General features: G+C 51.0%; 1 protein-coding gene across 5 annotated transcripts in view; it reads left to right on the top strand.

The window, feature by feature from the left end:
- RFT1 (RFT1 homolog) overlaps positions 1–6,713 on the top strand; it is a 39,114-nt gene extending 32,401 nt beyond the window's left edge. Inside the window, exons 12-14 of one of the 5 annotated variants that reach the window (XM_060110564.1) lie at positions 2,031–2,101; positions 4,196–4,278; positions 4,380–4,460. In XM_060110564.1, the coding sequence (XP_059966547.1) occupies positions 2,031–2,101; positions 4,196–4,278; positions 4,380–4,385 (160 nt within the window). In that variant the 3' untranslated portion in view covers positions 4,386–4,460. The other 4 variants (XM_060110565.1, XM_060110562.1, XM_060110561.1 and 1 more) reach the window with 4 other exon arrangements.
- The last annotated feature ends 18,245 nt before the right edge of the window (positions 6,714–24,958 follow it).

The raw sequence follows: 24,958 nt of genomic DNA, 5'->3' as shown, positions 1-24,958 counted from the left end.
TTGAGGAGAAGGATAAAACTGATAGGGACAAAGAAGAGAGAGGAAGAAGAAGAGAGAAGGGTGGGTGTAGGTAATGGGGCGAGCGGCCCTCTTTATCCCTTTGCCCCTTGAGGTCTGGGTCCCTCGGGGGTTTCATGCTGCCTCTGTAGTGCCCTGAGTGCCATTGAAACCCCTCAGAGTCCCAGTGCGGGGGTAGGTTGGGAAAAAGGTACTCAGAGAGTTGGTGAACCCTTCCTCTCATTCAGAGCAGCCTCTGTCTGCTTCCCACTGGGGCCTGTCTCACAGAGGCTTGGTGACCTTGTATGCTACACTGTAGTTGAGAACTGGAGTTTAGGGCAGTGGTCCCAGCCCAGACTGCTCAGAAGTTCTGGCCCCCTCCCATACCAGCTGAACTGGAATTTTAGGAACTTAGGCCAAGGAGTCTTTTATTGCTCAGCTCCAGGAGATTGCTGATGATAGATAGCGAAGGCCTTAGGAACCGCTGGCTCAGACCAGCTTTCAGAGTGAAAACTGCATTGAACACTGTGACCCAGTGCATATTTGGGTGTGACTGAAAGGAAGCTTCCATGAAGCAACAAGTACCCCAGTTACGCACAGGACACACTGATGGTTTTTAATTCTGTTCTATTTCATTCTTTAAACTGCCATGTCATGACCCACTAAATTGATTTCCTAGCCTACTTTTAGGTCACAACCCATAGTTTTCAAATGGTGGTCTAGACATGGTTTTTACTTCAGACAGTTAAATTTATAGCTATAAACTGCTTTGAGTCTATCTTTTTTTTTTTTTTTTTTAGTGGATAAAATGTCCTCTAAGTTTAATTTTGAAAGCACTGTGTTTTTACTTGAAAGGTGCTTCTAACATGAAATAATTTAAAAATATAATTTAAAACATACTAAATGAGGCACTGAGGTGTAGTGGAAAGAGTTCTGGACTAAGAATCTATCTCTTTGAAGGGAATTCTGTTATAACAATTTCAGCATTAGTGTTGAGGGGGAGAATCAACACTAAGCCTGATTAAAACATTAAAAATAGGGCTTCCCTGGTGGCGCAGTGGTTGAGAGTCCGCCTGCCGATGCAGGGGACACGGGTTCGTGCCCCGATCCCGGAGGATCCCACATGCCGCGGAGCGGCTGGGCCCGCGAGCCATGGCCGCGGAGCCTGTGTGTCCGGAGCCTGTGCTCCGCAACGGGAGAGGCCACAGCAGTGAGAGGCCCGCGTACTGCAAAAAAAAAAAAAAAAAACATTAAAAATATATATCTTGCAACAAATCATGAGGGAATATAGACAGTGGCTGGTTGCTTTGGTTTCTCTTACATTGCATTGACCCAATGAAAGCAACTTTTTAAGTTATTTGTAGTAATGGGATCAGAACACTATATTAAAATCTGGAAAATTATTTTCATGGTATTAGTAGTCAACATAGAGAAAAGACAGGGCCTTGTTTTCATCTGAAGTAATTCACTTCCCCTAAGAGTAAAATGTGTGTACCTTTAAGCATGGTCTCCAGGTTTGTATTAAACATAGCAGCCCCCTTTCTGTCTGGGCCCCTGGCCCCAACCCTCAGTCCTGTCTGAACACAGGTAGCACCTGGGCTCATCACAGACCCCAGCAATTTTTCCCTCTCTATGAATTTAGCCAGACATAAAACGGTAGTAAGAATTTTTATAGTAGAATTGAGCAGCTTAGTTAAGTGTTATGATTGATTTACCTTGTACATTTCAGATTCTGAATTGAAAAATATATACTGATGAAATCATGGCTTTTAGTTAACTACCTACAGGTTAATCAGTGTTTTTCTAAATAAAAATTGGGGATTTGGTTGGATGTGAAATATTAGAATGTCCATTGAACTGCAAGTTGCTTTTTTGTTAATAACCTCATAATATGTATAGCATAAAATTGATGGCTTTTACATTATGCTCCACTGAAGGATTTTTGTTGTGTTTTGTTAAGGATATCTCATTTTCTTTTGTTCATTTGACAAATACTTTTTGGGCATCTACTCTCTAACAGGCATTTCTTTAAGCTCCAGGAATTCAGCAATGAACAAAAGAGAAGCGATCCCTGCTCTTCTGGAGCTGACAGTGGGGAAGGCAGGTAGCAAACAAGTAAATAAGCAAGAAAATATGGTGCTTTGCAAAGAACTAAAACAGGGTTATGTAGTGAGATTGGGGGCCTTTTTAGATTGGGGGGCCCCTCCAAGGAGGTGGCATTTAGGCTGAGGCCTGAATGACCAAGAAGGGTCTGCTATGCAAAGATGGGGCCGAACCTTCCAGGCAGAGGGGACAGTGATGCAGAGGCCGAAGACTGACAGCTCCTTTTTCTGACTTGTTGGCCCTTGAGTGCCCAATGTGGAGTGGGACTCCATAACTGTTGAATGCAGGACGAGTGCACACAAGACTGGCACCATCCTTTGCATGGTTGCCAAGGCTACAACGTATGGCTGTGCCTTGATGTTTTCAACCAGCACCCACTGGGGGATGCTTCAGTTGCTGCTGCAGTCATCTATCTTTTGATAAGCCTGATTAAATAACTTCCTGTCTGTGTTAACCAAGCCTTAGAAAATAGTCATTGTCACTGACTAATTTTCCATTGATTTAAAAAGTGGCATTTTAATTTTATCTTTAAAATTCTCATTTTTTCCTGAAGTGGATAATGTCTTTAAGGCTATAGACTTATGAGTTCTGGAAAGTTCAATAGTTGCAGAGCCCTCTTCTAGTGAAAAACAGTGGACTCCGTCATCATCAGCACCTCCCAAATGGCTGCGTTAAAGAAGCCACACCATGGAACTTGTCCCTGCTTGAATTAGCATGAATTGCCTACCGGTTTCATTCATTGTTTCCATTCTACTTGGAGCTGGGTGAGGATGGCTTTGAAAGTTCGTGAACCTATGGCCTAAACTCCAAGCATTGGTCTTAATAAACCTTTCTGAGATCGTTTCTGAAAAAAAACTGAACAGATTACACATCTCTGCTTCTTTTTGGAAAAGAGGTCAGAGTACTGGCCCAGCCTCAATTGCCTGTTATAAAGTTGGCCATTCTGATAATTGATTAGCAGTTAGTGAAGAAACTTCCCTTTTGAAGATGTGGGCTTTTGTAGTTCTATTACTCATTAGAAGAAACTCTCTCAACTAAGAAGCAAATGAATTCCCTCTCTGGAATTCTGGATGAAAGCATACCTCCCCTGTTGGAGTACAGTGTGTGTGTGTGTGTGTGTGCGCGCGCGCGTGCGCACGCATGTGTGTTCTTGCTATCCTCTCTGATGAATTATATCTCCCATAGCACCTTGGGCTTGATCAGCCCAAGGACCAGAACCTGGGCATTTGGAGGCCACAGTGGCTTTCTTACCACCCCTCCCTCCTGTACAGAACCCGAGTGGTGGCCTCTGAGGTTTCCTAACCCAGCTGACACAGCTTAGGGATCTAAGGAGTTTGGTTCCCTCAACAACTATACACTTAGAATGCCTGCTGTGTGCTAGGCAGAAATGAGATGCTGGAGAATTTTGTTCATGGATGTACCACAAGCCTTTTGGAAGCCTGTGGCAGCTATTTTATCTCTGCTGAGACTCAGTTGAGAACTGAAAACTGAAGATAACTAAGTGACGTGCTGCTCTGGAATCATAGAAGTGAAAAGAGCAGTATAATCCCTCCAGTCATAGAACCCACAGAGCTCTGGAGATGGAGAGAGCAGAGGAGGGATGTGTAAGAGTCTGGGAAACCCTGAAGGTGGTCCAGGCTTTGCTCCCTGTTTCCATTTCATTATGGAAGCTGGTCACTTGCTTTGAGTGAGATCCACTGGCCAAGGTTATGGGGCTTCTGCATTTTGCAAGGGAAACGGTATGAGGTGCTAAAGTTTAGGGGCCAGGGGTCAGGTTGGGGTGTTGGCTCATTCCTTAGGCAAATTATTTAGCCTCCCTCTGCCTGGTTTCCTCGTCCATAAAACGGATCCAAGCTCCACAGGGAAAGGGCCGTGTGTTCATCCACCAGTACATCCCCAGCACCCCTCACAGTACCTGTCAGAGTGCCTGTTCACATGTAGTTGTTATCTGTGTCATATTGTTGTGTCTCACGTTAAAGACAGGCTGAAAAGGATTTTTATGTGTTTTGATCACAGTGTCAATTAAAGTAACCAGTTATTATCCTTAAACACCATAAATATGTTGAGTTGTTCATTTTCTTACTCTTCTATTCAGGGGTGAAAGGGACAGTGACATTTCCATGTTGTCCACTTAGCATTCGATGTTGTGAAAATCAGCTGGATCGCAGGAACTTGAAGGTGCTTTCTGTGAATTCATGTTCACAGCCACTTTCTTTGTAGCAGCCCTGCCTTGGGACCAGGTACCCACTGCCCTGCATTGCTTGCTTCCCCCTTCCCAGGTATAATTTCACAATGCTGGCCCTCTCAACTTCGTTCCTGCTGTTATCCTATCTCCTGACCCATTGGTGTGGCAGCGTGGGCTTCATCTTGGCCAACTGCTTCAACATGGGCATTCGGATCACACAGAGCCTTTGCTTCATCCACCGCTACTACCGGAAGAGCCCCCACAAGCCCCTGGCCGGCCTGTTCCTGTCGCCAGTCCTCCTCGGGGCATTTGCCCTCAGTGGTGGCATTACTGCTGTTTCCGAGGTGAGGCGCCCTGCAGCCTTCACACCACATGATTTTGCAGCATGTCCACTGTCCCTCGTTCCAGGCATCCCATTTCTGCTCTGCCTGACCCAGCTGGACAAGTACTTGCTTCCTCTTACCCCTTCCCCTAAGCTTCTGGGACTACCCGTGGGAACAGAGTAGACCCTAGTACATAGCTGTCATGCCTTTACCTGACTGGAAGCTGGAGCAGTAGGGCCTCCACTCCCCGTGGCTTGCCTCAGAGAAAGGAGGTACGGCTGGGGGCCCGGGGCAGTGACAGTGGTTTCTTTCTGCAGGTGTTCCTCTGCTGTGAGCGGGGCTGGCCAGCCATGCTGGTGCACATCGCTGTGGGGGCCCTCTGTTTGGGAGTGACTCTTGGGACAGCATTCCTCACAGAGACCAAACTGATCCACTTTCTTAGGACTCAGTTAGGTGTGTCCAGACTCACTGACAAAACGACGTGACCTCGTGGAAGCCCTCTGGCACCTGGACCAGCTGTGGAGCGGTTTTGTGGGTGGAACATGTTTTTTATGCAGAAGAGCCCAGTTGGGGGTCTGTAGTGGAGTGAGACCAACACACAGGTGAGTCATCGGAGCGAACCACCAGACCAAACACTTAGCATCCGTTTGAGATTTCAGACAGCAAGGAGGAGTTCCATTTTTAAGGGAAGACCAAAAAGCTTTTAAAATAGATGCAATTGTTTTTTTCACCATTTTGTTGTAATCAGCATTTTTCTTTTTGAATGATGTGTTAATTCTTTTTGGTTGTGATTGACCTTCAGAACTACATGTTCCAACAAACTCTGTCTTGGATGATAATAGTTAATCTTCTGGCCCAGAAGGAGAGATGTAGCTACTTTACCCTCCACAGGAATATTTAACATATTCCATAAAAGCCGGAAGGAGACTTGATGTTATGTGATGTTGTGCACCAAACAAGAACAAGTTGGCCCTGGAGTTGTGGCTTTCCCCACGTCAACACTGTGGCCTGGTTGTTTAGCGAAGGAGAAATATTGCTCAATGAGAAATCTAAGAAATGAAGACACAGTCTTTCAGGTCACATTTCCCACAGTTAGGCAGAGTCACGTCTCTCCCCTTCATGGCTGTCCCCCACTCCCACCCCCACCCCCAGGCCAGCACATGTCTTCCCACAGCAGGGGCAAGCCGGCTGACGACCTCTGGCCTGGCCACTTGAGAGAGGAGGGCTTTGAAGGACACTGTGATCCTTCGTGAGCTACTCTGAAGGGAACACCGCTTTGCAGTTGGCTGTAACTTTTCATGAGGAAATTGCACAGATGACAACTAAAGTTGAATAGAGGTGTCTTTTTTTCCATCAGAATGAAATAGGGAAAATTCTATGTGGCATGTGTCACTGAATCACACCCTTCCCCCACTGACCTGTTACTTCCAGCACTGGTCAGTACACTGGAATTCCAGCCCCAGGGCAAGACTGGCAGGCTGCGGATCTGGTCCTTCAGGCTACAATGTGAGCCCAGGCTAAGGCTTGCCTCCCTGCCCTGCACCCAGCAGGTGCTGTTCTCAGGCAGCAAAGCATTCTTCTTCTTTCATTAATGTATTACTATATTAACTGATGTAATTAATGTATTAATTAATTAGATGTGATTGGCCTTTGGAGCTACATGCGCAGAGTATATCTTGGGTGGTAATAGCTAGTAATCATCTAGTCCCAACGTCCCCAAACTTTCTATGTTTACACCCAGAGAGCAGGGAAGCTTGTATCAGATGGCAGTTTGGCTGAAATGCACACATTTAAATCCACTGGCCCGGAGCCAAAGCCAAGAGGCCAAGGATAAAGAACCACCAGTGCACCAAGACTAGGACCTAGTCACCTGGACACCTTTTTATCTATTCAAGGAGAGAATGCTTCGTATTAATTGCAGGGAAAGTAGCTAAATGCAAGGTGTCACTGAACAATCAGAGGCCCTCCAGAATCATGGGCTTGGTCATATTTTGTAAGGCAGGGTCAGCCTACCTTAGAAGAACTGATTGCCCCGTGGGGTAGGGTGGGTGGCACACACAGAAGGCAGCCCCCCGCCCCCAAGTACTTTTTTTAAAAAATAAATTTATTTATTTATTTATTTATTTATTTAGGGCTGAGTTGGGTCTTTGTTGCTGCGCGTGGGCTTTCTCTAGTTGCAGCAAGTGGGGACTACTCTTTGTTGCGGTGCTCGGGCTTCTCATTGTGGTGGCTTCTCTGTTTTTTTTAATAAATTTTATTTATTTATTTATTTAGGCTGCATTGGGTCTTTGTTGCTGCGCATAGGCTTTCTCTAGTTGTGGCGAGCGGGAGCTACTCTTCGTTGCAGTGTGCAGGCTTCTCATTGTGGTGGCTTCTCTTGTTGCGGAGCACGGGCTCTAGGCACACGGGCTTCAGTAGCTGTGGCATGTGGGCTTAGTAGTTGTGGCACACAGGCCCTAAAGCACAGGCTCAGTAGTTGTGGTGCATTGGCTTAGTTGCTCTGCGGCATGTGGGATCTTCCCAGACCAGGGCTCGAACCCATGTCCCCTGCATTGGCAGGCGGATTCTTAACCACTGTGCCACCAGGAAAAGCCCCCCAAGTACTTTTTTTTGTCTTTTGAATGCACAGAAATGGGCCTCCAGCCCTCACAAGTTCCTTCTCTGCTGCCATTGACCACCCCTCTCTCCCTTAGAACCCTGTCACCCGACCCCTGCCCACTTGACCCCAGACTCAAAGTGTGGTCCTCGCACTACCTGCCTCAGAATCACCTGGATTGCAAGTTAGAAATGTAGGTTTCCAGGATCCATTCCAGACCTTTGGCCTCTGCATCTCTGGGGCAGGACTTCAGGACCAGCTTTTTCGGCAAACTGAGGTTGGCACACCCCATTATCCTCACCAGCGGCAGTGCCCAGGGCCAGTCGTGCTCGTGTTCACAGTGTCCATCCCAGCTCCAGGAAAACAGCTGCCGTTGCCTGAGCAGCAATGCTGATGCCCCACCTCCTCGGGAGCAGGAACACCACGGCTCCCACTCTGTTCTCCAGCTTGGAGAGTCTCTGTGTCTGACAGCAAGGGCTCATGCTCATCTCGTCCCCATGCGGCCGGGCTCTGCTATCAGCACAGGGCTGCCGCAGTCAGGGCCAGCGCCTCTTGAGAGATGGCCAGCTGGGACGGCCACCGGGGGCTGCTTCCTGTGGCCTGCTTCCCCGTTTATAGAAAGAGGAGTCCCCGTGGCCCAGGGTTTTGGGAAGCAGGTGTTGTCCCATTACTAACGCCTGCTTTCCGGGCTCCAGCACTTGGGCAGCAGGCCCTTTGCAGCCCATGGCTTCTGCCTCTGTCCCCGCTGCTCCCTGGAGCACAGCTGGGCCCGACCACTCGCTCTGGGGCTTTCCCCCGTCTCCCTAGAGCCACACCTGTGCCTCAGGGTGCTTGCATACATGAGTGCTGAGCTGCCCCACGTTACCAAAGAAGGGTTTTGGGGGGGAATCACACTTGAGGCTTTAAGTGCCACTCAAAACATAGTGAGGCTACTTTTCCATGGAAACAAGTCTCTAAAGTACATCCATTTATGAAACGAAGAAGCTTTTGTTGGTGAGGATAGCAGCATTTCTTCTTTCTGTGCTGCTCTGGCCACATGTGTGTTGGTGTCTTCAGGTTTGGCCTGTCAGGTCCCTCCGTGAGGGGATGCTGCTGTGCTACTTAATGCTTCCTCAGCTGTGACTTCTGGCTCCGGAGATGCTATATACTCTGCCCCACTCCCTGCCACTTACTACCTAATTCACCAGGGCACCTCCTCCCTCCTGTCTTTTTTTAAAACCATGTATTCATATTGCTAGTTTCATGTCAATTTCCCCATTTTAAAATGAATAAATTATTTTCTTCACATCTCTGTGAAGATGTTTCATACTACTTCTCCTTCCAAAAAAGAAACAAAAACTCTTAAATTTCAAAAGGAAAGTGGGCAAGTACCTTGAGTATGTGAATCGTTTTTATTTCTCATCAGAACGGTTCTCCCTACGTTGACGTTACTAGACCATGATTCTGACTTTGAAAGAGGGGCTGGATTCCTGGCCCCTGCAATGGAGCTTTCTGTGTCCCAGACTGACAGGCCTGGCAGTTTATTCACCGCCTTTCCCTTCCGCCCGAAGTAGTGCTCCTCATTGTTGATAGCACTTTTCTCTTTCCTGTCTTCTCTGTCTGGCCTGTCCTTTTCTTGGTCATGTTTTTAAAATATGCAGCCATTTTTGACAGGTCAGAACTAATATCAGGGCAGGGAGGACAAGTGTGTGATTTTAGGCCTGTGGTTTTTAGGGAGTCCAGGGTACCCCTTCACCTTTATATCTTCCTCATTCGGTTGCTTGACTCGTGTATTTTATTTGAATGAGACTTCTGAGCCAATCACATGCAGGTGGAAAGTGATTTGTTTTACTGCTATTTACCTGAGTGAATGTCCTTAATGTTGTAAATATTTTATTGATATTTGTTAATTTCTTTTTTTTAAAACAGCATTTTTTATTTTTATTTATTTTTGGCTGCGTTGGGTCTTCATTGTTGCACGCGGGCTTTCTCTAGTTGAGGTGCGCGGGGGCTACTCTTCGTTGCGGTGCATGGGATTCTCATTGCGGTGGCTTCTCTTGTTGTGGAGCATGGGCTCTAGGCGCGAGGGCTTCAGTAGTTGTGGTGCGCGGGCTCAGTAGTTGTGGCTCACGGCTCTAGAGCGTGGGCTCAGTAGTTGTGGTGCATGGGCTTAGTTGCTCTGCAGCATGTGGGATCTTCCCAGGCCAGGGCTCAAACCCGTGTCCCCTGCATTGGCAGGCTGATTCTTAACCAGTGTACCACCAGGGAAGCCCAAATTTCTTTTTTTTTTAGATTTTAAAAAAATTCTATTTTATTTTACTTTATTTTATTTATTTATTTTTGGCCACGCTGTACGGCATGTGGGATCGTAGTTCCCCGACCAGGGATGAAACCCAGGCCCCCTGCAGTGGAAGCACAGAGTCTTAACCACTGGGCCACTGGGGAAGTCCCTAATTAACTTTCAAGAGTAGCAAGAAAGGTGTTTTATTTGAAGAGCTTGGGGGGAAAGGAAGACTCATTGATTTGCATCATCAATCCAACCCCAATTACTGTGGCAGAATCAGTCCCCCTACTTAGTGTCATTCCTTCTTAACCAGAACCATCTGGGTGTATCAGTGAAATAGGGAAAATGGGCTCCTAATGTAGTTCAGCCTCCTTTAGGGACCTAATGAAGGAAGTCTTATAAATACTTCTTAATTATCCTCCAGACTAATTAGCCGAAGTTGCTAGGTGCCCCTGTCCCAAAGTGAAGTCTTGGCCTGTCAGCTTCTCCATCCTTCTGGGGTAGTATGGCTTAGAAGGAAAGTGCTAGAGGTGAGCTGTAGGGAGTTAGGTCTTTCCCTTCACGAACGGGGTCCTCACCAGAGTAGGTGCACCCAGAACCCTGTCAAGGCTGCCGCATGCTCATGGAGACCCCTCCCCACGGCTTGTCAAAGCTGTTACAGTACACCCTGTCCCACATTGAGCATAACAGGTATGTAAGTATGCAGGAGTTGTGGTTGGCTAACTCTCCTGGGGTATAGACATTTGAACATCAGCTTTGAAGCTTTGTGTTTGGATCCAGTAAATTTTTTTCCATCTCAGTCATTTCTGTAGGTTCCTGAAGAGTTGAAGGGTCCTGGATTCTGCACCTATGAGGCTGAATGAACAAAGGGCCCCAGGGGGCTTTAGAAGGAGGAGAGGGGATGCCTGGACGGCTGCCTCACCATGAGGCTAGCAGGTGCTGTGTGCTGGGGCAGCTTCTGGTTTCTGTGCTCCTCCTGGCTTCACACTGGGGTGATACCCACCTGTCCTGGGGCCCAGACGGTGGGCAGTCAGGCTGGTGGGCAGTGAGAGGAGGAGTTCCCAGAAATAGCTGCTGCTCTCGGGTAGAGGTCCACGTTCTTCCAATGATGAGACAGTCTCTTTCTTTCTTTTTTTAATATTTATTTATTTATTTGGTTGCACTGGGTCTTAAGTTGCGGCTCACAGGCTCCTTAGTTGTGGCATGTGAACTCTTAGTTGTGACATGCATGTGGGATCTAGTTCCCTGACCAGGGATCGAACCCGGGCCCCCTGCATTGGGAGCGTGGAGTCTTAACCACTGCGCCACCAGGGAAGTCCCAAGACAGTCTCTTTCACCACCTTTTATCTCCTGCCTGCAGTCTCTCCTCTTGGGTTTAAGCTCTGTTCTGTACACAAAGCCCCTGAGGAGAAATGGAACTGGCCCAGGCTAGCTACTGTGGGCCATGGGTCATAAGGGAGCCAGTGGATGGGCCACCCTCAGGGCAGATGAGTGCCCAGTTCAATCAGCTCTCACTGGGCAGGGGCTGGGTCAGGTGGCATGGTTCATCCGGAGTTGCCCCTTCAGACTCAGAGGAGCTGCCCAAGGGCCTGTGATGTAACAACCGACTTGCGCGGGAATGTTCTAGTCCACCATTTACTTGTCTCATTACCTCCCTCCATCCAAAAATGTGTCCCTGTTGGCTCTACTGTCACAGTGCTGCCCTGGTCTGACCAATGTACTTGGCAGAGGCCACCTGGGTTCAGAGTGCTCAGTGGGAAGGGGACCTGAAAACCTGGCAACTCTCAGTCCTTTAATCTCATCCGCATCACAAACTGGGGCCTTGGAACAGGGCTCTGATGCTGTCAGCGCCGTAAACAGTGACTAATTAAGACACGACTGCATTAGTCACGTTGGAGGTGACAACTGTGCAGCATGTTTCGGGTTCGTGTCTGAGAGATCCTGACACACTTTTCAATTATGTGGAACTAATAGTGTGCGGCTTCCATGCAGCCGTGTCGGGCGGGAGAGAAGGGGAGTCTGAAATGAAAGCCTGGCTCACTGTGGCTCTTCACTCACTTCTCTGCACTGCTTTTTGAAAATGACAAAAGTTGACACCAGGGAGCGTGGCATCAGGGGGACCAGAGAGCATCTTTCAGAAGGAGAGTTAGGAGACAACTCCGGGTGACACAGGAGCCTCGGTCCTTTCGGGAGGTGTGTGTTGTGAACCCCAGCGTTGACTAGCCCCAGCTTCCCCTGGGCTCAGGGCACGCTCTCGTCCAGCCCTCATCAGGGACTGGCACGGCCAGGCAGGGAGAACCATGAGGACCCAGGAGAACCAAAACCATTAGCCATGAGGGAAACGGGAATGTTTTCCCCCACACATAATCCCAACCAAACTAGGGAATGTTGCTAAAATAGCTTTCCTTTTTGTTTCCCCCAGGGCATTAACACAACAATTTTATGAACAAACCAGATTAGCACAGCGCATTTTTATGTTCTTGAGCTAGAGCTGAAGATTCCTTTCTTCCTCATGTGGCTTGTGAAAACCCTAAGTGGCATCTCTCCAATGACAAGAGGATGTTCTTGTAGGTGTGCAGATGTCCAGCTCTGGGGGGCAATAGAAGGGATAGAGCTACTTGCATTTTTTTTCTTTTTTCTTTAGTAAGTGGGAGTGACATCATGCGGGGCTGATGGCAAGATGCCCAAGCGCACTGGCCACTCATCCTTGCCTCTTTTCCACTCTCCCTGCAGCAACCCTACAAACACATGGCTGAGAGCCAGGCTCTGGGGGAAGAACCCAGAGGTGTCCTGCCTGCGGCGTTCCTTCCATGTGCACCACTACCAGGGAAGTCCGCTTGCGTCCATGTCTGCCTTCTGAAGTACACGAACAAGAGTTTTGCTTTCTAAGCGGCCCATGGTGTCACATACATGGTTATACTCCAGCCTGGCTGCCCTTTTCTAACTCAGTGGGTGACCTTGAACAAGCCTCCCTCACTCTGCCAACTGTGGCGCACTGAGCACGTGCCAGGTACCATCTCCCTTTGGGCTCCGTTCCTCCCTCGGGTTAACAAGGGCTGGATTTGAGCTGTAGTGATAACATTGAGCCTGAGGAGATGGACGGGCCATCCAGCTCCTACTCTAACTGGAGCAGCACCCTTTTTATCTGTTTTGAAAATTAGGGGTTAGTCTAAGAAATTGCTTGAAAAAAAGGGTTTTTTTGTTAAAAACAAAAACAAAAAACCCCACCAAGTTTGAAATCCATGATTTTGAATGTTTTAAACCTCCTCGCTGACCTTCCATGACTTTTTCTCCCACAATTCCTCTCCCACCTCAGTCTTTATCTCATCTTAAAGAATTTAAGGTAATTGTTTTGCACAGGCATTAGCATGCATAAGAAGTATTTGGGAGGGCTTCCCTGGTGGCGCAGTGGTTGAGAGTCCGCCTGCCGATGCAGGGGACACGGGTTCATGCCCTGGTCTGGGAAGATCCCACACGCCGCAGAGCGGCTGGGCCCGTGAGCCATGGCCACTGGGCCTGCGCGTCCGGAGCCTGTGCTCCGCAACGGGAGAGGCCACAGCAGTGAGAGGCCCACGTACCACAAAAAAAAAAAAAAGAAGTATTTGGGAGGAACAAATCTGGCCAAAAATTATGTTGCGTTACAAAGAAAAAGTTGTCTGTACCCCATGGTCCCCTGTCTTGGTGGCCTTGACCCCAGGTGACACCACCAAGGAGTGGGAAGGCAGCTAACTTTGGCCACTCCATCACTTTGTAATCATAGGCAGGAGATCTTGCCTCTCTGTGCCTCGGTTTCCTCATCTGTCAGTAGCCCACCTTGCACAGCCCAGGGAGGATGGAAGGAGAACAGAGGTAGGACAGGCAAATGCAGCTCTGAAAGCCTTGGAGAAAATAACCCACAGCAAAACTCCCTACATGTCCTATGTACGCACCTCCCTGCCTGCTTTTTCTTCTGTTCCTCACCCACGGCCAGTCCTCTCCTGATGCTGTCCACCCCACCCCCTCCCCAGCCCAAGCTCTGTTCTCCCCACCCTCGCTCCTATTAACCCACCCAAGGCCTGTTTACGGCTGGGCCAGCAAAGGAGCGAGAAGTGAGGACATTACAAATACTGGTGATTTAACCACTTTTCTTTAGCCCTGTCACCCCCAGAAGGCACTAAACCCCAAACATGTGGCATTAGTAAACACAGGACCCATCCCTTTTCCCCCGCTTCTGCCTGGTCTGGTTCTTTGGGTGCCCTCAGGAGCCCAGCACCACCTGCTATCCAGCCTCCAACGTCTCACCTCTCTGCCCCCTGGGCCCTCACCCCTGTCAGGTTCAGTTGCTCACACTCTTGAGCCCATCACGCTCCTTTCCCTTTCTTCGAACAGCCCTATTTTCCTTCTCCCTTGAGAACTAGGAAGGCAGGTTGTGTGTGAGTTCCAGAGAGGGTCTTGGAGGCAGACCCATCCCCACTTCAACCTTGAGCAAGGTAGTTAATCTCTTTGAGCCTCAGTTTATGCATCTAAAACTGGGCATTAGAGCACTTGCCTCATAGGTTGTGGCAAGGATTCCATGAAAGGATGGAGGGGCACTGAGCAGGAGGTGCCCTGCACCAGCCCGTTTGCTCTGTGAGTGGAATTATAAATCTGCTGAACAGAGAGGAACTGTGGCCCCTGGGAATATTTGTTTCACACCTACCTGCTCCCTCCTTCCCACCTAAACCCAGTCCACAGACATGCATGTGGTTGAGTCTTTTTCCCTTCAGTGGCAACATTTCTTTCCCCTTTTCTTGGAGGCAGTGCTGCAAGTGAAGAGGAAACGAAAGATCCTTCTCAGCCCAGCTTGCCCGGAGGAGCTTAGAAGGTGAGAACATGGGTAACGGAGACTGCCCGAGGCCTTCTGACTCTTGGCCAACTCAGGTAGGCAAGCCTGGGGAAGCAAAGCCACAGCTTCCAGGGAGAGCCAGCAAATGACCTCTTTCAGGCTCAGCCTGAGTGGCCCCCCAGAGCAAGAGGGGATGCTTCCAAAGCTTGTTAAATGATTTTCAGCAATTTCAGAAATTACCTCAACTGGTAGTTTACATTTCCCTGTAGCCTTAGATTAAAGCAGAAAGAAAAAAGACCCCAGGTGATAGAGGAGAATGTGGCTTTGTCCAAGGAGGGCCAACTGCTGTCGGCAGCTTCTGAAGAAACTGGAAGGGTCTGCGTTGGTCCTGCCATGTGGGTGTGAGGCCATGGGCACTGGCTCCCCTGACCTCAGCTTTAGGCCTGGGCCATGGTGGCTGTGAGGACACTCCCGAAACTGCCCCTGCCGCCAGCCTCGATCTCCAGTTTGCCAGCATCCTCACCTTGAACCCGCTCATCAAAACTGATCTGAAACTTGTTGAGTTCTTCCTCCTCACCCTAAAAAAGACAACAAAAAACAACCATTGCCTCTGCCATCAGCCTCTCAGACTTAACCTCTATAAACTTCTATTTCGTTTGTTGTTTTTCCTTCTCTGGACTGGGATAAAGGATGCCAGGTTCAGACCAACCAGCTTTCCCCTTCCAGAAGCAGCTGGGAGGAAGAGAAAGGCCAGAACCTAGGGTGCCCAGAGGGTTCTGTCTTGAGTGCTACTGTTAAGGTGGGATTTTCCTAAGAAGGGAAGTGTGTTCTGTCCACAGTTAGGACTCAAGGAGAGCAGGGAGACACCAGACATGTCTGGGTCTGGCACCGCTCCTTGGGGGAGGAGTAAGGCTGTTGGCCTTTGGGGTCTGGGTCATATCTGAGTGGTGGGGGGTCCGTCAGGCCTGCCTCTTGCTCCTCCTCCTCCTCCTGCTCTCCTCAAAAGCCTGTGACCTGGCTGTGCCACAGAGCCCGCTGCTCTAGGCCTCTGCACTCCCATCAGCTTCTGTGGGCCTCTCCCCCGACTCTGCAAGCTTTCTGGTTGTCTTTGTAGCTTGGGAGTTGATGTTTTGGCTCCAGGGACCAGCTGTTGATACAGATAATCAACAGAGCCAGGGAGCCTGAGAATCATGCTCTAATTCCAGGCCTGCCGCTGTCTGTTCGTAAGATCCTCTTCTCCATCTACAAAAGGTTCTCATCCCTACTCAACTGTTGCTCTAGGACCATGGTGGGGGACAAGAAAAAGTCTGGGGTATCCAGGGGGCCAAGGAAAAGTCACCATGCAGCACTATTTGGGGCTGAGTGGAGCGTGGGAAAGCAGATGGGCCTGTGTGCTCCGAGGCTGGAGCCTGGGCCTGCGTTCAGACGGGGGAGCTAGACCAGAGCAGAAATCATCAGAGTCTAAAATATCTCCGGGTATTGTTCTTCCTGGTAGCAAATGATCTTATCTCTGACAGCATTATGTATTTTAGGTATTTCTTATATTAACTTATAAGTTGTAAATTATAAAATATCCTGGGCAGCCAGTGCCCTGTAGACAGAAACGCCCCATCCCGTCCATGGCCTCTTTTTACTTTGCATGTGGTGCACACATCTTGCCATGTACACACTGCCCTCTACACTGTTCTTTTTTACTACACGGTGTACCAGTTAAGTTGTCCCCAGTTTTCCCTACATTGTAAACCACGTGGTAGAGAATATCTTGACACAGAGACCTCTTCTGCATTTTGCCCACTGATGGAGCCTGAGACCGCTCTTGCTGTATCAGAGCAGGGCCCTGCCTCTCGGCCCCAGCCTCACCCCAGAGGAAGCCCCGGGGTGGTAGGAAGCTTCTCCAGGTCACACTGTGTTAATGACCAGCCAGCCTGGAGCCCAGACCCAGGACCTGCTAGCCAGTGGGCCATACCCCTCCTTTCACGTGAAAGAGGCTTTGCACAATGCCAGGCACCCAGGCCATGCTCAGCGGTAACTGTGAGATCATGGCAGCCTGTCACTGGGTTATTCAGCCGACTGTCTTTCCCACTGCAGAAGCCGGGAGACTCCTGGAGGAGCAGTGGACCTTGGTGCCTCTGGTGAGCACAAGCCAGCAACGAGGACCCGACCCTCCAGGTTCCACTGCCTCCTTGGCTGCAGGTGGAGTGTGTCTGGCACAGGGGACTGCTTCCCAAGGTGTCAGGAAAGTCATTGATACCCCAGGCCTCCCCCTTGAGGATCTAACTAATCAGCCTGGCTGGATGGGGAACTTGGGAACTAAATTTACCAGTAAACAGAGAGGAAGTGAAACCACCCTCTGCCCCTGCGCCTCCCTCAGGGTGACGTGATCTCCTCAGGGAAGTGGCTTTGGGCCTTGTTTCCCTGCCCAGAGGCATAGGGTACAGCAGGTTAGGCTCGAGGCCTTATTTGTGCAGCCTTCCTGGGCGCTTGGTGAGCCACCGGCCCATAGGTGGAGTCCATGGTCTTGACAAGTTCACTCCAAGCTCTCAGAGCTGAGTGTGGGATCCCTGCTAGGCTGTCTCCCAGCTCTGCCACCCTGGACGAGTTCTCTACCTCTCCAGCCTCAGCCTGCTTTCTATCTAAACTCTACCTATTTTTATTTTCAGTTTTTCTTTTGATCAAAAAACACATGTACTGGGCCTCCCTGGTGGCGCAGTGGTTGAGAGTCCGCCTGCCGATGCAGGGGATACGGGTTCGTGCCCCGATCTGGGAGGATCCCATGTGCCGCGGAGCGGCTGGGCCCGTGAGCCATGGCCGCTGGGCCTGCGCGTCCGGAGCCTGTGCTCCGCAACGGGAGAGGCCACAACAGTGAGAGGCCCGCATACCGCAAAAAGAAAAAAAAAAAAAAAAAAAAAAAAAAAAAAAACACATGTACATAGTTTTAAAAGATAACCCCCAAAGGGCAGGTTCTGCCCCCCTCCAAGCTTCCTTCTCCTTGGCCCATTGTTTTAGTTCTTTTCGTCATTCCTTCTTCAGTTTCCCTTCATATTTCTAAGTAATTTGCTTATAATGCTATTTCTTGATTGTTTCCGCTTTAGAATATTGACCTCCTCGTATGGAAAAATGAGCTCTGATGGCCACCTCCCTGCACACTTACCTTCTCATCCTCCCAGTGTTATGATTTGGGGTAAATTGATATTCATGTTCACATGGTTAAAACTATAGAAACATTGTTCTCTGCTAAACCAAGTAGTATCCTATTTCCTTTCTACTACAATCCTCAAGCTATTAATGGTCTTGTTATTTCATTTGCTTTTTAAAAAATACTTTATGCTGTCCCCTACAAAATTATAAAACTCTGAGCAAACACTATAAAGCTCTTGGCAACATGACTAACCTCAGCAAGTATCACGGAGTCTGTGTTCTCCCTGGAGACTTTGCTCGGGGAGCCCCTCACCCCCCCTCCTCCACTCTCACGGTCCCATCTGTGGGCCCCTCCCTTCCCCAGAGGGAAAAGGCTCAGAGAAGTTAAGAAACTTTGCCCAAATTCATAGCAGTAGTAAGATGGGGGCAGAGATGTGGACCTAGCCCAGGGGATGCAGTTACGGTCAAGAGCCACCACCCCCTCACCGGAGGATGCTGCAGCCCTGTGGGGTGGTGACCATGTAAACAGGACCACGTGGTGGGTTTAACCTGCAGCAGGATTGCACGCGGTGGGAATTCCCTGGCGGTCCAGTGGTTAGGACGCTCATAGCACTTTCACTTCCATGGACTCTTGTTCAATCCCTGGTCGGGGAACTAAGATCGTACAAGCTGAGCAGTGCAGCCAAAAAAAAAAAAAAAAAAGGATTGAACGTTGGGCAGAGGTCTCAGCCCTGACTGCAGGGCAGAGGCGGGTCTCCCTGTTCATCCTGAGTGACCCTTCCTGGTAAGTTCCCCCGCATCCATGTCCATCCCTGTCCCAGGCAGATTTGAGAACAGGCTGAGCCACAAGTCTGCCTGACAGCCAGGTCCACACATTTCTCTGACTGCCCATGGCTACCTCCCATTGAACAGGCTGAACCAGCCCTCACCCAACTGCCAGGCTGACATGTGCCTCCCAGGGCCACTGGCAACCCCCTTATCACGGGCCACTCTCCCACCACCCCAGGTCTCCTTCACTGGGGGACTGAGCTCTGACCCCAGCCCCCATGCTCTGCACTGGAGGCGACTCCTTTCCTTTTCTGGTCACAGTCAGCTAAGGTGAGCTCCTGGGAAAGCGTGATTCCGAGGGCCCCAGGGCGCCTGGTCATCCAGTTCACACACAGGCAATTCCCAGCCAAGGCTGCTGAGCCCCTAAAGGCAGCGCACACCCCTGAAGGGGACAGAGAGCCTTCTGAGTCCAGACAGAGCTCTTGCTGGAAACCCCTGTGCCTCACACGGAAGAGGCCTGTGCATGGTCTGGGGCCTCTGATGACCACCATCCACCCGCCCCTGAAGCTGCACACCAGAGTGTTGTCAGACGGAGGCCAGACCGTCAGGGAATGCTGCCACTGGGCCAGGACCGCCCCTGGGACACAGGAGATGGTGCAGGACATGTCTTGCTGGCCTCAGCCATCAGGAAGCAAGGAGTGAGCATCAGAGGTACTTGGGAAACGGAAGATGCATAGATCTCTCCAAGCAGCCACATGCCTTCTAAACAGACAACTCACCACGATTTAATTGGCAGCTCAAATTCAATCTGCTAAGTAGGGAAGAAGAAAGTGTGTGGTTGTCATGGCAACACCAAATTGCCCAGGACTGTTGGTCTCTCAGGTAGGAAAGGGAGGGGAGCAGAGCCCAGCCTCTGTTTCCCTGATGGGGATGTTCTGGGGAACAGGGGCCAGGCTGGACACACCTGCTTTCTTCCCACCACCCCAGCTTGCGGCGGAGGGCCTGAGCCGTGTGGTGTGGTGTAAAGGGGGCTGGCTGGTTCAGGGCCCTCACCCTGGGGTCTGGGGCCCAGGTTGCTCAGCCATGCGTGTTCCAGCCCCACCTCAGAGCAACTGGGACTTGGACCCCCCTTTTCCTCTTACCCCCCAAATCCTATGACTTCCTAGCAGTGCTGTGCCCGCAGGCCTGGTCACGGGCATGTGCACAGCTGGCCTTGCTGGCCAATCCTCTGAGTCCAGTCTGAATGACCAAGGGAACAACAGCCTCACCCAGAGAGTGCCAACCAGAGCCACACGAAGGAAGGTGTGGGGCTGACCCTTCCACTCACAAGCACACCGCACTGCCAGCCTGGCCTCCTTCTCTCCATCAGGAATGGGATGAAGCCATCTGATGGTTGCCCCCTGTAATCTATGCCAAGCTGGGCCCAGGCCTGGGTGGGGGTGAGTGGTAGAGGAAGGGGCTGCTCAAGTGGGGGAGTTAAGCACTAGGAGCTTCGCCTGCCCTCATACCCACCTGCACGGCCCTGCTGATCAGCTTCACGTCTATCTCTGTGGTCCCAGGGCCTGGTCCTAGGAGGTCCATGGACATTTAATGCGTGAATGAATGAGTGAATAAATGAATGAATGAGTGGATGATGTATGGAGTGAGGACTGGGAGCAGAGGAACTGGAGAGGCCAGGTTGGGATGAGGAGCTTGGGGGAAGGCCTCAAAGGGAGGTGTTTGTCAGGCTCCCCATCCTCCAGTCTGCCCCAGCCCTGGGGCAGCTCCCATCTTCCAGAGGGACCACTGAGGCCCCTGGCAGATGCGGCCCTGTAACTTGATCCCCCCTCAGAGAAGCAGGGACCCCAGGGCCTTTCCCCCAAGGCCCTTCTCACCTGGTGCCTGATGGGGACTGCCTCCCTGGGACCCCACAGACCTGACTGCTTTTGCTACACGGTCTGTGGGTTCTCCCGCTGTCTAATTAGGGCTAACTGGGAGCAGGAAGTGTGTGCATGAGTGGAGATTCGTGGGGGGGTGTGTGCCTGGAGCTCGGATGTCCTTGTCAGAACCTAGAGGCTTCTTGGGACGGGCCCTTGCCCAGAGCCACGGGGTCTCCGTGGGGCCTGGGTGGGACTGACTGGGCATCGTGTGCGCTGAGTGCTTTTCTGCAGAGGCCTGTGCTGTCACTGGCCACCTCCTACCCTGGACTCCAGCTGCCCCAGGGCCAGGCAGGCCCACTTTGTTCATGTGAATCCTCAGCGCCTGGCACAGAGCCACAAGTTTTTGCATTTCAGACTCCAGGAATGAAGGGAAGAGGCCTCCGGGGCTGGCAGGAGAGACATGGAGGGCCTGGGGGAATGACCCGGTCCCAGGCTCAGCTCATGGTTCAGTAAAGGCAAGGAAAGACTTGCTTATCTGATGGGTTCACACTTGTGCCTCCCTTGAGGGACAGAGGATGCAGAGGCCCTTCCTAGAGAGGCAGGACTTCCCCTTAGTTTTCCCTCCTTCCCCAGGTCCCCGCCTCCTTTCACTTGGGGCACAGATGGGGGTGTCCAGAAGCAAAGCAGCTTTTGTGTCAAGCCCTAGGCTAAGTTCTCAACTCCTGTGGTGCTCCCCCCATCCATAGGCACTGGTCACAGCCTGACGACAGGCTGCAATGGGGGAAGCAGGAGTGTGGGCATGTGGGGAACCTGGGCAGAAGCATGTGCCCCATTCCAGAGCTAAGGCTCTCCCTGCTTCCTGTATTGCTTGTGTTGACCATGGTCCTTGAGTACCCTCATCCTGGGCAGTCAGGCCTCCCTCTTAGTGGACCCAGACCCTGTGACCCTAGGACCCTAGGACCACCAAGAACCCGGAAGCAGCGCCCTCAGGGCTCAAAGGTGCTCAGAGATTAAGATAGCTGAGCCGGCTCCTAGGACCAGCCTCAGTTTCAGCCACTGTAAAACAGACTTGTTCCTGTGAAGCCGGCACTGGAGAAGGTAGAGCGGGCAGTGGGTTCCTCTGAGGCCTGGGATCCAAAAGGAGAGGCCTGACCGCCGGCGGCCACTAGAGGGCAGGACCCTCCCGTGTGTTTCTTCCAAGGGGCTGGCGAGCAGGGTGGTGGGAGACAATGGCAAGGCAGGCCCTAGACACAGTTGCCAAATGTTGAATGGCTGCTAGTCAGGTCCAGCAGAGGCTGGGGCACTGACCAGAAGTCCACCTGGACCCTACACCCCACAAACCCTCGCTGAGCCTTTTGGCTTTCCCCTCCTGAGCCTGCTCAGCACCTCGCCTCCCCTTCTTAGAATATCAGTGGCAGAGGAGCAATTAGAACTGGCTCTTCAGCCTCCTCTGGGGACACTGAGGACACTGAGGCAGGTAGGAACTCAGCTGGCCACACCCCATGCGTTGGCTTGGAGTAGAATAAGGGCTGACCGTGACCCAGGCACTCACAAAGACTCCGTGGGGTCAGAGTTGTTGGGATCATGCTGCTTTGGCAGATGAAGAAACTGAGGCTCAGAAGGGCTTTTGTCTGCCCGAGGTACACCAGCAATGGTGGTACAGGGATTCCAGCCCGGGCAGGGGGACGGCAGAGCCTGTGTTTGAGCTACCACGCAGCGTTGCCATCATACATGCAGAGACACCCTCCCATGACCCTCCCAGACATGAATGCGTGTGTGCCCACAGGGCCCTGGTAGCTAGCTGCAGCAAGCACGGGGTGTCTCTGCACCCTGCCTCTCCCAGCCAGAGGCTTCTGCCTCATCCAGGCCTGGCCGGTAGCGAGGCCCAGGAGCACTGCCTCCCGGGTACAGGCTCCTTGAGGATGCCCATCCCACCCCTGGGCAGGAGGAGCTGTGTGAGAAGCTGTCCATGCTGTGACCACTCCTCCTTCATGGCCCCTTGGCGCTAGTGGGGAAGTGGGTACCAATTAAGCAAGCAGATGGTGGCCCTGTCCACCTCATGAGGCTGTGCTTGCAGCCACGGGAGTCAAGGACCTGCGTTTGAGCCCTTGTTTGGCCTTGTTCCTCCAACCAGGCTTGGAGCTCTTTGCCCAGGACGGGGAGTGGGGAGTTCCTGACCCAGGCCGCCCTACTTCTGCCCTTTCCCAGAGAGGGCGAAGGCCATGGAGCTGCTGGGCATCGTATTTCCGGTGAGGGCCTGAGCAGTTAGAGGCTAAGTCCAGCTGTCCCAATACTGCCTTGGAGCAGTAGAGAATGAGGGTGTCTTTGGGGCCTGTTTCTGGAGCTCTGGTCTGAACTGAGCTATAGCTCATACAGCTGATTTGCATGGAGATCCTCCACTGGGCTGCTGGGCTGAAGTGGTGGGCCCTGTTAAGGGCTGGGTTCTGGTTGGGGAGGTAGCCCTGTTGCCAGATCTTTCTCTATGGCCCAGTTGGCCTCCTGGTGTGTTGAGACCTGTAAGCATCAGGCACGCCTGGGAGGGCAGCTCCGCAGGAAGGCCTGAACAGGGTACTTGGGGGAGCCCTGTCTTCCAGCCAAGTATCTGGGGAACAAACCCCACAGACTTCAGAGTGCACCTCCAGTAGTGCTAGGGTCCTCTCAACAGCTCCAGTGACCATAGGATTCAGTGCACCCATTTTATAGATGGGGACCCCCAGACTCCGGCCACACCACCCCTTCACCAATAGCTTCTTCACTGGTCTCCTTGACTTCAGTTCTCTCTTTTCCTTCCTTGTTCTCAATTAAAACAATTTTTTTAACTTTTAAAATTAGTTTTTATTACATAAGAAGTACATGAAAACATCCTCATTTTTAAAATGTAATACAGTAAAATTAAATTGAAAGGCTCCCTTGGCCTTGTTCTTCACAAGCTCAGGGTTCACAAGGGTTAGGAGTTTGATATTTCTCTATAAAATGAGAATAATTATACTTGTGCTACCCAAGCAACAGATTTATTGTATAAAAAAAAAGAAAGTGCTTTAGGAGCATGTGTGTTTAACACATATAGATGATTTATCAAATGTCCTGTGAATGTGAAATGGTTGTGTCCCAGTGGTGGTGCTCAGCTGTGCTAATGCCCTGGCCCTGCAGGCAGCCCATCCCATGATGACACTGCCACCAACGCCCTGACTTTCTATCTCTGTCCCCTTATTTTGGCTTCAAGACTCAATCCTTTTCCTTTAAAAGCTCACATCTCAAACTATTTTCAGAGTTTATTTTCTCCTTTCTCCCAACCCCCCACAATAAGATTTGGGTTGGGATGGGGACAGGCAGGGACGTGGGGGAAGCCAAGCAGGGCAGGAAATGTCTAGCAGAACACCCCTCCCAGACTGTAGACCCAGGTGCTTCTGCACAGCCCGTGCGTCTGGCCAAGCCTGTGCTCCTGTGGACACGCAGCACCCCCAAACCAGCCATGTCCCCCTCCCCCTCCTCAGTCATTGTAATTGCAGCAGAGGACATGCACTATATGGATATCCCATAGGCTTATCTGTTCCTCTGTTCCTGGACGTCTAGGCTGTTTCCAGTGGGGTGCTATTCCAGACTGCCACAACGGACACCCCTGTGCACGTCTCCTCTGGGGTCTTTCGGAGATGCTGAGAACTGAACTCGCTGAGCTGAGAGGCAGGTGCTAAATCACCCTCCAGGGACTTCCCTGGCAGTCCAGTGGTTAAGATTCTGCGCTCCCAATGCAGGAGGCATGGGTTCGATCCCTGGTTGGGGTACAAAGATTCAGCATGCCACACAGTGCAGCCTAAAAAAAAAGAAAAAAAAAAAATCACCCTCCAAACTCTTGAGCTCACACTCAGGATCAGAGGACTTGTTGCACTTTGTTGCAGTAACACTTTGCCAGAACATCTCCTTTCAATGTGAATTTCTTTCATTACTCATCTTATATGTTACTTATTAATTAATTAATTCATTTATATTGTATATATTTAAGATGTATAACTTTACATCTTAAAGGCAGGAGCTGTCTGGTGAGGCCTCTCCTGAAGCAGAGCCCTGACCTCAGCTCCTTCTCCAAGGCCGGGAGACTTGGAGATTGAGGTCAGCGGCCTGCTGGGCCCTCTCCTCCAGGTTGGATCTGAACTACACCCTGGCCCCAGGTTTCTTCCTGACGTCTGACAGCAGGGCTGGCTGGAGGTATAGCTGACATGGTCCCTGCTCAGGCTCAATCTAACTAGGGGGGAACTGCCCCAAAACAACTCACTTGGAAAAGATTGACCTTTCCTGGACTTCTCACTCTAAATGAGCAAATCCCAATCTGTCTCGGCCTTCACTTTCTGCTTCTAGAAAATGGGGTGAAGGAGGACCCAGAATAGGAGATTAAAAAGCAACGGACAGGCAGGTGCTTTGGGCAGCAGGAAAGATAGGGTCCGGGTCCTGGGAGCTCAGTGTGGATTCTAGCATCCGCCAGGCCAGGTGCTGGGAGAGGTTGAAGTGTCAAGTTTGGGGCTGTCCTGGGCCTGTCTCAGATGTTTTTGCCAGCCCTCCCTGAGCTCACCGTGCCTTTTCCATGCCCACTCCCCCCCGCACCCCACCAAACAGCACTGAGGATCTGCTGGCCAGTAGCCACCAAGAGCTCCAGGGAACTAGAGAGCAAGCCCATTTGATGATGGAAATGGGCTTTCAAAGAAGCCCATTCTTGGGATGCCATGGGCTTGCTTCCCTCTGACCAAAGGAGACCCCACCTGGGAGAGGGTGAGGAGAGGGTAGGGAGAGAGGGAGTGCAGGGGGCAGCGGCCAGACTGGGCTTTCTGCCTGGCTGCAGTGCTTTGGGGTTATGTTGAGTGTCTGGGTGGACGATCACAGGCAGGTGACTTTTCTCTGAGCTCCTGTGTCATCATCTGTAAAGTAGGCAG

Source organism: Mesoplodon densirostris, chromosome 10 (genome assembly GCF_025265405.1).
Source record: "Mesoplodon densirostris isolate mMesDen1 chromosome 10, mMesDen1 primary haplotype, whole genome shotgun sequence".
In the NCBI taxonomy this organism is placed as follows: domain Eukaryota; kingdom Metazoa; phylum Chordata; class Mammalia; order Artiodactyla; family Ziphiidae; genus Mesoplodon; species Mesoplodon densirostris.
The sequence above is the reverse complement of the archived record's forward strand: the minus strand, read 5'-3'. Positions and strand labels throughout refer to the sequence as shown.